This window comes from Thermobia domestica, chromosome 9 (assembly GCF_964235325.1).
Source record: "Thermobia domestica chromosome 9, izTheDome1.hap1.1, whole genome shotgun sequence".
Taxonomy (NCBI): domain Eukaryota; kingdom Metazoa; phylum Arthropoda; class Insecta; order Zygentoma; family Lepismatidae; genus Thermobia; species Thermobia domestica.
This window is the reverse complement of record NC_137462.1, coordinates 284,253,284-284,268,758: the sequence shown is the minus strand read 5'-3', so window position 1 is coordinate 284,268,758 and position 15,475 is coordinate 284,253,284. Positions and strand designations below refer to the sequence as shown.

The window sequence follows — 15,475 nt, the reverse complement described above, 5'->3', positions numbered from 1 at the left end:
GTGAAGGAAGGACATGTGAAATGAAACAAATTTGACACACCCTTTTCTCTTACTTTTCTGGCATTTTCTGTGAGCTATTTCCTGAGTTCGTCACACCTGAGACAAATGACTGCGGAAAGAAGTCACATCATGGCCATATATGTTTCGATAAAAATATCTTACTTGCCTTCTATGACTAAGGAAAATCCCCCCTCCCCCCAAAAAAACTATTTAAAAGCATAACGCATTAAACATTCCCACTGAAAATGAAAGCCAGTACCGCCTGCAACGAAGGTTACATCATTAATTCTTATACTGCGCGGAGCCCGTCAAGGAATACACAAACATAAAAGTTAATGCCTGGCATTGCCCTGCTTGATGAATATATGCCTCTTTCACATTTAATCTTTCAGTATTACTGTACCACTATTGTAATATGAGAAATTACAGTAGAAAGCGTGAATTTGTTTATCGATTTGTACTATATTGTAAGAAGAATTGTTTCATCACTGAGATCAGGCAGTTTTCAATGCTGCAATATATACAGAAGAATTGGCGGAGAGAGAGAGGAAGGATAATGCTTACTTATTGAAAATACGCATTTGTAACAGTACAAACAACTGACTTATGCCTTGCACGTATGATTACTTTTTTTTTTTTACAAACCTTATTTTCTGTTGGAAAAAGGTCAACAATAGCTTCACTTATTACACTTCATGCCCCAAAGAAAGAAGAATTGAAAAATACAAGAGCAGTAACCAAATATTCGATTAAATGAGAGACCTTTTATAACAATTATAACGAAATAACATTATCATCACACAGTGGCTGCACAGTGTAAACTTTTACTTGTGTTTTATGGTGTGCTATTTGATAAGGGACAATAATGATACCGAATACAATATCAACAGTAAAATTTAAAATTTATAATAAGCAGAACTCTTCCCGGAACAAATATGTACTTGTCGTAATAAGAAAAAAAATCTTTATATTGTGTTTATTTGATACGGAATACGCCTTACTGTCACTCCTTTAAAAGAATCAAATTAGTCCCGGGGAAAGAAGTAGCCTAAAACCTATAACTTACATATCATCTTGGAGTTCAAGTGCTTTCTCTACAAACACAGGATGGATAATCGTAAGTACAGTGTGAGTACAGCAACAGTAATTCTAACAAATGAACCTCTAAACAACTACTTTTATGTACACAAGTTTATGAACGTTTACGTGTGTTCCACCAGTAAATTGTATCCCTGTAAATGAAAAGAACTTCAGTTGATTAATTACAAAGGTAAATAATTGAAACATATTTCATTAAGAGTTTTTTATTCAAGAGAGTGCTTTCACAGTACAGGACCTGAAAATTCAGTTGAGTTGATTTTGAGTTTAACGTCTCTTTCAGCAACGAGGGTATATGAGACGGGACCTACTGATTAACGTAGAATCCGAACCACACGAGTTCCAGCCGGAAATCGAACCCGGGTGTGCCACGCCAAAGGCGCGTAAGCTAACCGTTTAGCCACGAAGGAGCTCAGGACCTGAAAATTGTCAGAGGTACACAACTGGAAGTTATATATATATATATACCGAAAGAGGCAAGAGAAATGAATATTCCTTGTATTCGGACCAACGTGGCGAATTATAACATCAGTGAGTAACTGTCGTGTTCTTTGATTTAAACATCCTTTTGTCTTGTATATATTCAATACTTCTCTTCCTTCTAGGTAAGAGTTCAATATGCAGGACAAGTTCTGTAAGAAATAAATGTAGTGTTTACCAAAACAGCATTACACCTGCTAAGGAATACAGTTCGCATATAACATTGTACAATTCCCTGTAGGATAAAGAGATGGGCAGAGTGAAATCCCCCCAAAAATTACATCTATCTTATATAAGAAACATTAAAACACTCAAAGTGCTCATGTTATGGCATATGTACACGAAATCGAACAAAAACAATAATGTGTCGGACACACATGTTAGTTCTCCGAATGTTTTGAAGTCGAACATATCAAGTATGATGTTTCTCTGAAACAGGAGCATGCTCTATGACAGTCTGTCAATCTGAAAATATTATGCTAATCCTAAAGATGCAGAAAAATAAAACACAAGTGAAAAGTAATCATTTATAGCAATAATATATCAAACTTTACAACCTACACATCTAAAAACGTTTCGAAGACTGCGATCGGAATTTAGAAAAATTAAAGCACATCTTGTACATGTGCGAGAAGTAGGCACACAGAAGTGACAAAACGTATCATACATTTTTCGTTAACCGTATTTTCAAATAAAGTAATACATTCGAAAAATCATACTTACGAAGTCCTCTACGAAGTTCGTTTTCACTTCCTTACTGCGTACTTCATCACATGTTTCTTGTGATATCCCTTGTACTACTACATCATCATAATCACCTGCAAGTAGTTCCTAGTGAAAGTATATGCATACAATACTTATTTCACTTATGTAATATACTTTAATAATTAACATTTTAGCAGCTGAGACTTGAATAATATAGACATATAAGAAGACAAACACTCATAACCTTAGAGTTGGCCCTACTCAAGAAAAAGGTCGTTGTGTGTTTCGAAACGAAATATTTTCTTCTAGGTTACAAATTTTTGATCACACTATAGTAGAATTGTAAAAACCCGTTTGAAATAGAAAAGAAAATCACCCAGTCGGAGATCTGGGATTCGAATCAAGTTCAAAATCATTAAAAAATAATAAAAGGGAAGACAACTGAAGAAATTAGTTTCACTAAATATTAAACTTCGCAGAAGCCTCTATTATCCATTATTATTTTCAAATTTTCATGTTCGAAGAGAAACTGTTTATAAACTACAACTCTATCTTAAAAGCACAACCACAAGTTTTCTGTTTTGTTCAAGCACCATTTTCGATCTGAAAATAATGTAACATTGAGTACCAAATAGGGATTGAATATTTCAAACATCGAAGTGTGAGCAGTGTTTAGAATGTTTGGTTACTTTTTCCTCTGAAAGCTATGTTACCAACTTGTACTTTTTAACGGACTTACAAATATTCAAACTTTGGAGGCGTGAACATAAGCTATTTGTTTAATTCTTTTGAACGCCTTACAAACTACATCGGAAGATAAACGTTCAGTTTGAGTACTCAAGTAACCAACTTATTACATCCTAACGTGGGGGCGCGGTGGCTCAGTGGTAGAGTGTTCACCTCCGATGCTTGGGGTCCCCTGGTTCGGTCCCAGCTTGCGCTGTATGGACTTCGTGGTGGACAAACACCGTGCTCGTGAGTTTTATCGGAGTTCTCCAGTTTCCTCCATTTTCATTCCACCATTTCATTCATTTCTCATCATCATCGTCTCCTTCAGCCTAACCGGCATGTGTGGGTCATTAAACTAAATATTTCGTTTCATTTCATTTTACATCCTAATGAAATCATATTCAACATTAAAAAAAAACTTCACTTCTACAATAATGCTGAAAAAAGTAGAAAATAATTCTTACATGATTCTGCCACAACGTTAGAAATGTTAGTGTTTTTACTGGTTAAGCTGCTACTACTACTGGCTGTTAAGTTGTCTATTAAAGTATCCGGCTCAAAGATTATAATTTCACTCATTACAACCTAAAAGTAAAAAGTATAAGATCGTGAGAGAAGTTTACAGTCATATTGTAAGCGTTCAATATGTGTTATTAATCTCTCTATTAAAAAAAAAAAAAACTATTACACACAAAAGTAAAGAAGATATTGGTGGCGTATGCCATCATATTCATATTCATATTCATATTCATATTCATATTTATTTGCCTGTTCATAGCTTACAAATGAGGACAATCCTCAATTAAGCATTACAGTTGTCAGATATGGTTTACATTCTCTATATATTATCAGTAAGATAAGTTTCAACAGAGTAATAGCTTTTTTCTAACAATAATTCTAACAGAGTGTTTCTGAATATCCGTTTTTCGTTAATGTCCTTATACTTTGTTGGTAATTTGTTATATAATTTTATACAATTATGTAACCTTCGATGTGAAATTCCATGTATTTAAGGAACTATTGGACCACCTACCGTTGTATGACATTGCATGAATGAACGGGAAAAATAATGGCTTTATAGCTTAGATAAAGTATATTTTGCTAAAGTTTTTTTTAAAACCGTTCACTTACAAGTTTTTTTTTTTTTTTTTTTAGTTCTTACGATTAAAATACATTTAGAAGTAAACAGAGCATGATTTCGATCACAATTGCGGACGCTATCACTCAAAAAGCAAAGTGAGAAGGGACTGGAGATCCTAAAAAACTGTATCTTACCTCAGGTGAATTAATGTTACAACTTGCTACAGACGATGTAGGTGATGAGAACGTTGGAGAGAACTCTCTGTCCTGCTGTTCCTTATATTCTTGGTATTTTTTAAAAAAATTCACTCTAGGGCCAATTTTTGGTATAATCTCCTTGACAATGTCGTCAGTTAAATATGCAAATGATTCATCATCTATTTCTTCCTCTGATAAGAAAGGAAAAGGGAACATTGTTCACATAAGCGAACTAAAATACCATCCATTAAAAAATCTGTATTGAACTTCACTTATATTGTGATATTCAGAGTGCTCCATTTCTCTTCTTAGGCCCTTGTAACTTTTAAACTAATAGACAAAAACCGCTGAACTTTTTCACCATTCAAACATTGGCAGGGGAATATCGTTTGGCATACTAGCTAGTACCACCAGAATAACAGTGTTGCCAACCCCACATAATCTTAAGATTTTTCAAGTAACACAACGTCAGGTTGTTACAAATTTCAAACTAAGGATGCTACACTTTCACAAAATCCAAATACGAACCAATTTTGGAGGTCTCTACAACAGCAACAACGCAAGTCAGGCGGATAGGGCAATGCACATAGAAAGTGCCTTAGTGTAGAATACTCCGGTCAGGATATAACGTATTTCTAATAAACACAAACAAAGTTACAATGAATTCAAAATTTGGATTTTTTTCAAAGGGCTTTATTTCGAAAAAGTGTTGAGGTAGGTATCACATCTAATTAAGTAGATTTTTTTCCAAAAGATATAAAGATCATAATGCCGTTTGTAAAAACCATTTAAATGTTAATAATGACTGCTACACTGGTGGTATTAGATATATGTCAAAGAATACCCCTCTGCCGATATTTCAAGAGTGCAAAATCAGCTGTTTCTGTCTATTAATTTCAAAGTTGCAAGGGCGTAAGAAGACAAATAGAGCATCCTGTATATCGGCTAATCTAACAGATATTCGTTACAGAAAGTGACAAATTTTCTCCCATTCTCGTTCTTTGTGAACAGTATTAAATAATACAATCGTTCATCTTAACAGGCAGAACCCAGTCTAGTGCTAAAGTATGGTATTTATTCCTTGCCAACATTCGCATGTGATTCACTTCATCCAGTGTCCATGGAGACCACTATGTAAAACCGACAATTTCTTTAACAATTAAATGAATGGATTATGTTTCTGAAACTCGGGTTATGCCGTTTCTTATTTTGATATACTTCATTCTAACAACCGCAGGGCTTGGTCGCTTGGTCTAGTAGTTAGCACGTTTCCTTTTTGGGCACGTGATCCTGAATTCGATTCCCGATGGGATGCAGTTGAACGGTAAAAGTTGTTTGCATTCTACTATTATCAGTAGGACTACGTCTGCTGTGGCCGCCAAGGTATAAGCGTGCGACGTTAAACCGCAACAAACCAATCCAACAACCGCATAAAACACTCCTTTTTAAAATACAAAATATACATTTTATTATTACAGGTATCACTATTGCGTTTTAGGAAATGTATGGGAAGGAATGTATGTGCATAACAATTGGATTGGTGCACACTTGGACGGAAGTGGTTCTTGCAGCAGTGTCGTCACATGAAAATATTGGACAACCTAGTGCTAGCTTGTCCTTACCTAACAAAAAAAAAAAAGCTTTGTAATGTATTGTTTTGTAACGAAAACGATATATTAATGTATAAGAAGTTACGTTAATATCAGTAATGCTATCCCTGTTCTACACTTTTAGCTCACTAGCGTGAGCTACATTTCGAGCTACTGCTTTTGAAGTAGGTAGGAGAAAACTCAAAGAAAATCAACAAACTTTATTACACGTTCTACGCATCAGAATTAATGTTTCCTTTAAACAAGTAGCACAATATTGAATGCTGTTCTAACGGTATACTAGACCGACGTTATTGTTTGCCACAATTTTTTTTTAAACGAAATATTTAGTTAATGTTCCACGATTATGCACCGAGGCTAAAGAAAGTAGCGATTATGATGAATTAAATGGTGGAATGAAGAAAGCGGGAGGAAACGGGATAACCTAGAGAAAACCCACACATATGGGTTTATCCTATACACGGCCCACTTTACACGGGCTGTGATTGAAATAAGGACCCCACGCACCAGAGGTGAACGCTCTACCACTGAGCCACCGCGGCCCCTTTGTTCCTGTTATTCAAAACAAGTAATGCTAAAAGAAACTAACTTAATCTTCCTTCCCTCGGTACTTATTACTGTATAGTTTTTGGGATAAAGTTTCGAAGAAGACAAACCCCTGAAATCAATGAAAATTAAAAAAAAAAAATATTTAGTACGATTATGATTATTTAATGCTGATTCTACAGGAATACTTATGAACCTAAAAGCAAAATAGACACATATAATAAAACCAAAAACGAATTGCAAGTCAAAAAATAAAGAGCTAAAAAAGTTGTGTCAAGCCAATTACATAATGCATCCTGCTTCCATTTCCACTCATGAACTTCGAGAAATACACTCAAACATTATATTGTTAATATTATAACCAATACATTCCACGAGGTCGTAGTGACTCACGCTTCCAATTCTACTTCCTTCGTTTCAACATTTCATTCGTTACTCATCATTACCATCTCTCTTAACTTCGGTAAAACAAAAAGTGAATTGTTACACTAGAAATTTCATTTCATTTGATAAATTTCCACGTTAAAATTTATATTTAATACAATCGACACATTCATTTAAAAAAACGTTCCTTTATCATTAATGTCAAGCAACACACATCTGAAACAATACAAAAACGCCATCAAACGTGAAGTAAAAAAAAAACAAAAGAAAAACGTTACAAAAATCAAGAGGCGTAATAACGCGAAAACATAAACAATAGTGCATTCAGCGAGGTACGTGAACAACCGCATTCTAAATCTTACCAACACGTTGAGTAAATAGCAATACAACCCTATTACTTCACTCTGTTTAACCGCTGAAAGTTATCCGGAAGCTAGAGATCTATATCATTTTCGACATGGGGGAAAGAAAAGCCCCTGGGAAGGTTCTAGAACGGGAAGCCTCCACATATAGTTAGTAGCTAAGTTTGTCCGTTTTTGTACCACAGCTCAATGTTTAATTCTACAGTGTTGCCGAGCAGGCGACAGCGAATGAAGGTGGTTAAATAGCCTCTCAGGACATGTTGTTTTCTAGCTTTATAACAAGTCAATAGGAAAAAGGATCAACGTTCTAGAACCGTGCCGGCACGCTGTTATCTATATTCATTACAACTCAATGGAGATGGGGGCCAAGGACCCTGCGAAAACTTGCATACCACGGAAGAACTTTCGTAGGTATGCCTTGTATGGAAGAATACTTTTTTTTTTTTTAACCTCAGAATTAACTAATGAGATGTTAAGTTCCAAAGTTGGTCGTCCGTTCCTAGCAAAATTTTGAAAGTTTACCGGGAAGAAATCAATAATATGCTAATTTGTGTGCTTGATAATGTATAAGGAGAGGGAGAGTTGTATTTATTTTCTTATATAAACGGTTATAAACATGGAACTATTTAACAAGCAGAGAGAACTACTTGGCGCATGGTTACTTCATGGTAGCATTATGCGAATGTAATCAGCATTTGTATTGAAAACATGGCCGGCGATAATCAGAAAAAATTATCAAAAGTAAGTAAAAGTCATGGCTTAATAAATCTAAAATAAAATGTAGAAAATGCGGTAAGCAAATAACTGTAAAGAAATTTGGAGGAAGTTATACTTTTCAATGTAACGGTAACATAAGGAACATGGCAGCAAGGTTCTAGAACACATGTCCCCCTTCCCATTTAGCTATAATAAAGACAGAAAACAACGAGCCCTGCGGGGCTCTAACCCGCTTTAATGCGGTATAATCTATAATTACGCTTTTAGCCAATAACTAGGCGGCCGACCAATTTCGGAATAAATGCTCTAACGTGGCTCAGGCAACTACACTTGGCATTTATTTCGAAGTTGGTCGTCCAGTGGGTTTTCGGGGGCTCTAACCCACCTTCGAGCAGACGGTTCTACCAAATAGAAAATGTATAGTAAAAGTACGATGCAAAACATTTTTCGTGAAGAAATGAGAATCTGAATACAAGTAATTACTATCAGCACACAGCATATTGAAATGGATTTTGAGTGATTGTGAAAGTATTGTATGTGTAAGTGTACTCTTCCACTGTCCCAGCTTATGTCGCTGACACGCCTGCTTACTCGGATGAACCACCTCGCTACCTCTCGGCCCCCCTGCCCTGACTCACTTAGATACAATTCATGCTTTTGTGTTTTACGCACTGTAGTTTTTATGCCATACTTCCTCACTGTATTTATACTGAGCACTCCTGAAGTGAACCTGCAAATAGTAATGGAGCTCCTCATTTAGTGCATGCTCTGCTAAAGTAAATAGAATGCTCTAATCTGACATGAAAATGTAAGAAAGAGGTCAAAATTTGGTAGGACCGTCTGCTCGAGTGCAATTAATTGTTAGGCTTCTAGCCAAAACCTAGGCGGACGACCGCCTAATTAATTCACTAATTAATTCACTTATAGTTAATTATTAATAAAATAATTAACTATATTTTATGTTTTTCACAACTATCTCGTTCTGATTATGGTTACAATGCAAAATTCAGTATACGCTAATAGTTACAACAAAAAAATATGATTCTTTATTCTTGTTCTTATTACAATCCAATTTTCAACTATATTTTTATTGTACGTGCAACCCAACCTGTTTTTTCAGTGAAGGTGTTCGATTCCATATTTACCTGTGTCATATATGGTCGTAAAAATCAACACAAAGGAACAGACGTACAGTTAAGCGGTCGACGAGATGAAAGCGATGGTGGAAGGTGTAACCATGAATTCTAAGGCGTAAAACAGCAACTTCGTTAAGCTGTACCGGGGCTGGAGAGATACCTACTACAGTGGTTTGAATTTGATAACGCTTGGCTGACTTGAGGACAAGACGTTTATCAATGATAGAGATAGATGACGCGCTATTTATTACACTATGAACGTCATTTCTACCAAATTGTAGTGGGCATAACCTCATCATTTGCTATAAGTGGTATGTGAAGGGTTTGAGCAAAGGGTTTGCGTCCGAATCGACCACGTGGATTTCTATTTTCAGAACAAGTGGTATTGGTTCGATTCCCTTGAGGGGCATGTGGTGTACCTTGTACACCTGTGGACCGTTGTTCGAAGGTGGAAGGGGAGGGGAGCTCGGGGTAAGACTGCCCTCAACTGTCTTACCCGTAGTTAGTTTAAAGCCGGCGAGTAAGTCAAAGGTGGGTGGGGGTAGAAACCCTGAGCATCGGGATTCAATTGTCCACTACCACTTGGTTGTGTGGTGGGTTGCATCGTCATAGGTTGGGATGATGATCCCATACCCATAGATTGCGGAAGATAAGGCATCTACGGATAGGGTAATAACCTGGAAGGAAAGGGGTGATGGGATAAGAAGGATACTCTTTGTCTCCTCTACCTTTACCAAATTTCCTAGGTTTACCTCTAAATTGACCTTCCTGTCCTGCATTTTTCACAGAAGGTGTAGTTTTATTGGAAGCTGTGGTTGAGGCTACTGACAGAGTTAAGCCTTCTAAGTCTTTTTGCAATTCATCAATTTTGGCCGTTAGGTCCTCCGTTTTTCCCTGATTGGAGGGTGGTGCGTGCTGTGAAGCGTTTGAAGATGGAATAACATGGGTAGCTTGCCTTTGTATTTAAATTTATTTTTACGATTGTTCTTGTTTAGTGGAGGATTAGTTATATTGGTGGGTGCGGGGTTCGTGTCTACAAAAGTCTCAATAGACTCCGTAAAAGAGTTTGTTTTTAAGGACGCAAGTTCTTTTTGCACTGCCGCTTTGGCTTTATCTTCTACTGTTTTGGCCTGTCTGCGTTCTAGACGATTTTTGTCTAGTTCAATTTGTGTGAGAACCACCAAAAGCTTGTCTGGGTCGTCAAAGGCATGAAAACCAGTCCTGTCCAAATAGTAAGGCAAAAGGCCGTTTTCAATGAATGAACATTGTTCTTCATCAGATAAATTATCGCATTTATCCAAAAGAATCATTTTCTCGTAAACATAGTTACGGACTGATTCTGTTTCACCTTGTACTCTATCATGTAGTTGTTCAAAGATTGAAAGTTTGTCCTTAGCGCGTTTGAAAGCTTCTATGACAGCATCTTTGAATTCAGTATAAGTAGGGTTTTCCAAGTAATTGCGCTTAAGGAGAACGCGAAGTTGACGTCTACCTTTACCTGTAAAACATGATACTACTACATGTTTTGCCTGGTTCGGGGTAATGTTATTGAGTAAAATAACATCGTCCATTTCTTTAAAAAATTCCTGAATATCATCTTTATCCGCATCAAAAGTCGGATAGCGAAAAGCTGCATTGTGAACATGTACGAGTACGACCGATGGGGGTGAAGGTGGGTTTGGAGGGGTTTGTTGATTATTTGGGGGAACCACATTCTGGTTCAACACGTTCCCAGTATTTACACCATTATTTTGGACTGTCATGTCGGATGACGATGAGGAAGAAAAAGGCTGCCTACAAATTGTTTTAGTGCGCAAACGAAGAGCAAATGCCTCTCTGAGCTCCTTGGCGTTTTTCTTTAGTTGCTTACGATTTCTTATCGCTAGCAAATGGATATCATCCAGTAAACCACCGAAGGATTGCTTGGAGTCTGCCGACATGCAGACAATGACCCATCAAGAGACTGGCATACGATGTTTATCTTCGTAGTCGTGTCATCAATAACAACAAGGAAGTAAGTAGGCCGATTACAGTGTATGAGGCGAGTAGGTCAGTAAGATCTCTTCCTATAATCCAGTGGCGGCTCGTGGAATTTTAAAGTGGTGGGGCACATCCAAAATATCTACATACTAGGGCGTCATATATATATATATATTATTAATAATAATAATAATCTACTATAGTAAAATACTAATTAAAAATTTTAATTATGTCGGTGGATAGTCTTGCCTCCCGCCCCCCTTCCATAAGCTGAAATAATCTACTGCTACACACTAGGATAACATTAAAAGCCAAAGCTTCAAAATAGTTCAAAATAGTTTTTAGTCTTCTGAACTATTTTTTTTATCCATTTCTCGAGCAAAATCTGAACGTCAGACAATTTAAATGTTTTATTTTCTGAAGCAACATGGCCCTTAACTTTACTCCACACAAGTTCAATAGGAGAGAGTTCACAATGATAAGGGGGCAGACGAAGTACTTCATGTCCGGCTTCCTTTGCAATACGGTCTATTCTATAGGAGACTTCTATATTAGAAGCAACCTTATTTAACATTTCTATTACTTCGAATTTGTTCCAGTTTGAATCACATTCAACACCTTTAGTTTTTAACCACTCCACAATTTCTTTTTTACCACATGATTTCGTTGGGATTTTTTTCGTCCTTTACTGAGTGTGTGGGAGCATTGTCAATTACAATCACGGAATTTGGTGGTACATTCGGAAGTTTTTCTTGGAAATATTGTTCATATTTTGCTGAATAATTCTCCGTGATAATCACCTGTTTTTGTGCCGCGAAAAACGAAGTCAGTTTCAGGAATTAACCCACTCTCAGTCATTGCATGAATAACTATTACCCTCACCCTCCCCCCGTTTCCAGAAGGTGCTTTGACGCCTGAGGACAAACCTTCTCTCCAAGTTTGGTTAGCTGTTTTGATAGTAGTATCATGCCATGCCTTTGACTTTGTGTGACCAGCGTTGACCCAGGTTTCATCAGTATAAACAATGCACTTACCTTCTTGCCTCCGTTCCTTAATATTCTTCAAATATCGATGCCTCCATGCGATAATGTCCTCTCTCTCAATCAACAGAGATCGGCGCTTACGAGACATAAAGCTGAATCCCATGTCAAGTAGAAGGTGATGCAACGTCGATAATGATAAAGTAGGCAGGTCGTCGTCGTCTGCAATAATACGATGAATTTTCCGCAAAGAAGGAAGCTCATTGTCCCTATACATTTTATGAATTTTGCGGCGTATTGCTGCTTGGGTAAAAGAGTCATATTTCTCCAGCCTTGTATTTTTATTGTCGCTTGGTCTTTTCTTGCGTGGAGTAGAAACTTTTCCTTTAGTGCGATGGAATTCCTGACGTACTTTCGATATAGTTGTGATTCCCACTAATGTTGCTTCAGAGGTCTTCCTCATTGCTTCTGAAACAGTTTCAATATCCCCCTTCACTGCCTGGTTTCGAAAATATGAATACACGTTTAATAACATTGTTTTCTCACCAGTAGAAAGAGGTTTCCCTTTCTTTCTTTGTTTCTTATAACAATATGAGGAATTTTCAGTCATTCTCTCAAAAATCAACACTATAAAAGTTAAACACAAAATTAACTAATAACAACACTAATTATAAAATAGATAACACAGGAAGTAACTATAACAAGTAAAATATACAAAATAAAACAAAACAGAAGATACCCGCACCAAAAATACACTGAACTAGCACAGATCAAACTGAATGAAAACTGTCATGCGTAGCGCTTTCGACGACCAACGACGTGGCAACAACTGAGCTCATGTTGCCAAACTTACCCTATCGTACGAAGTTTAACTGATAAAGAATGAGTTTGCATACCTCTATTGTTATTCTAACAATCAGTCTTACTTTCTTTGTTTATCTGCTGCAAAAGTTTCTACATTTTAAAAAGTTTTTCGATACTCTGATATTTAAGTGAGAGTAAATTTGACAATCTTACTTGCGTCATGCTTTTTATTTTGTCATCGGCTACAGTTAGGGTTGCAAGTACTTATATTATTGTGCTAGCTGAACGTACTAGCTACGCTGGACACTCGAACAATTTATAAACTGCCACGCGAGTCAACTCTACAGTTTAATTTGTTTTTACCACAATCTTGGAAAACATTTTAAATTCTGTCACTAACTGAATTCGCCAAAACCATTTTTGGTTTTAAACTGGCTCGTTTTTCTAATAACAAATCAACGAACCTAACACTTTTAATAAACATACGATACCAGGGCCGTAACTTGTGAAGGGGGGCAGGAGGGGCAACTGCCCTCCCAGAGAAGCTCCCCGCCGTTTGAAGGGGGTCCATTTTAAGACAAAATTCTCTTACTAGATATACGATATGAACATGAAATTATAAATGAAGCATCAAACAAGTTCACTACATTACATAAATAAAACAGCACACAAAAGATAAGTCGTGGGCTCATTTCAGTAAAAAAAAAAAAAAAATGTCTACTATTGGGTGTCCTAGAAATAATATTTATTCGTATAGCTTTGAGGTTTGTCAATATTGTCCCCTTAATTAAATTGTCATGTATGGAATGGAGCCAGGGGCGTACTAACGGCCCAGCAGACCTTGCGGTGCGGGAGTACCCTCAGGCTCCGGGGGGGCCATAAAGTGTAAGATAAAGATGGAAAGAGGGGTCCCAAGAATTAGAAAAACAATTTTTCTAGTTGGCCCAAATACGCGTATTAATGATTGCCCCTCCCCCCAGAAAAAATCTAAGTTACGGCGCTGTATGATACTGATTCTTAGAATTGGATTTGAAGATAGAATTGCATTCCTTTTCTATCAAGGATAGTGATGGGGTTTTTACCGGTAAATATTTTTCGGGTATAGGCCCTATACCTTGGGTAAATACCCAGGTATTTACCCAAATTGGGTAAATATACGGGTATTTACCCAAATTGGGTAAATATACGGATATTTTTCATTTTCAATACTATATGTGGAACAGACGTTTTTTCGCAGTACGTAAAACTAATGAAAAAATAAGAGTAGATCCAATAGAAACTAGAACAAGTATTAAAAGGCAGTAAATATATTATTTTCATTAATATAAATGATTTATGTTGTCGTTCCTGTTTTGATAATAGTAACATAACCCTTTTCCGACTGAATTATATTTTCCTTACTATAATTTGATATGGTAAATTATAGTAAATTGATGGTACATTAGAGTATATAAAAGTAATTTTTGTTTCTATTGTTGCTCAACAATGCTGGCGGGAAAGGGGACTTAAGAGTCCCGTCAGGCGAATAGGCTTCGACACTATAACGCACACAGGAGAAATAATATATGAGCAAAGAAAATGGGACTTAAAAGTCCCGGTAGTCCAAAAAGGGATAAAACAAGTGTGTTTCTCCAGAAATCATATTTTAAAAACTGATGACTAAAAAGACAGTATTTATTTTTCTACAAATAAAGAAACTAAAATAATACGTGGAACGTAGGTAAGTACTTTTCTTTCGATGAACATTATAAAAGTGACTATGGGGAACATTTATTAAAATTCGCATATTGAATATTGATTTGAAATATTTTTCTCGTGCATCATGCATGCTTTATTAACTAGAAATGAAACCGTAGGAATATATATGCGGGGACTTTCACACTTAACTACACTTGCTATACCGTTTTGGTGTTCCTGATCATAGTGGATCGGCTGTTCTCGGAAAACAACAACGAAATGAGCCGAGGAAGCGTGCTTCTTTCAGCCAGTGTATCCAAATACTCTTATATGTACGGAAATGGTTGTGTAGTCGAGTTTCACACTTTCATCTTTGGTTTTTCATCGGTCACCATGAATTTTCGAATTTTGTCAATAAAACATTTGTCAATGTAGGCAACGGCTGACAAGCTATTACGCGTCGATTCACCGTCTGTGAAATTTAATTATTATGCATTGACAATGCCCACAAGTACCGAATTGAAGGGCAGTATATTTTTTAATGTAATCTTGCAATAAGGAAGTGTAATTGTATATACCAATATCTATGAAACGTTCTAATCCAAATGCACTTATCAACATACCCGCGTTATAGGATTGATTATTGGGAAATGACACTTATACATTCACTTGATTACCCTGACATAATAATAATAATAATAATAATAATAATAATAATAATAATAATAATAATAATAATAATAATAATAATAATAATAATAATAATAATACATTGGTGGTTAAGCAGCTCTTAGGGGCATTTGCCTACCATTGAACTGAGATATCACGTGGTGACCTGCAGTGTCCCGACTCCCTTCACTTTCTTGTACCCCTTATTCGACACATTAATTGCTTCCCTGTAGCCTCATCGCTAGAGCGCTCGCCTTGGGCGCGAGTGGTCGCGGATTCGTTTCCCGCTGTCAGGTCAATAGTTGGGATTCAAAAACCGA

The 15,475-nt window shown here is 36.5% G+C and overlaps 1 protein-coding gene across 9 annotated transcripts in view; it reads right to left on the bottom strand.

Moving 5' to 3' along the window:
• Positions 1 to 9,406, bottom strand: part of LOC145660738 (uncharacterized) — a 37,001-nt gene extending 27,595 nt beyond the window's left edge. For 2 of the 9 annotated variants that reach the window (XM_081726147.1, XM_081726149.1), the window contains exons 1-3: positions 9,055 to 9,406; positions 3,477 to 3,597; positions 2,302 to 2,396 (exon numbers count right to left, since the gene is read on the bottom strand). In XM_081726147.1, the coding sequence (XP_081582273.1) occupies positions 2,302 to 2,396; positions 3,477 to 3,597; positions 9,055 to 9,063 (225 nt within the window). In that variant the 5' untranslated portion in view covers positions 9,064 to 9,406. Of the gene's footprint in view, positions 1 to 1,341; positions 1,731 to 2,301; positions 2,397 to 3,476; positions 3,598 to 4,287; positions 4,482 to 6,732; positions 7,065 to 9,054 lie in introns of those variants that run through there. The other 7 variants (XR_014126871.1, XR_014126872.1, XM_081726145.1 and 4 more) reach the window with 7 other exon arrangements.
• Between the last annotated feature and the right edge of the window lie 6,069 nt (positions 9,407 to 15,475).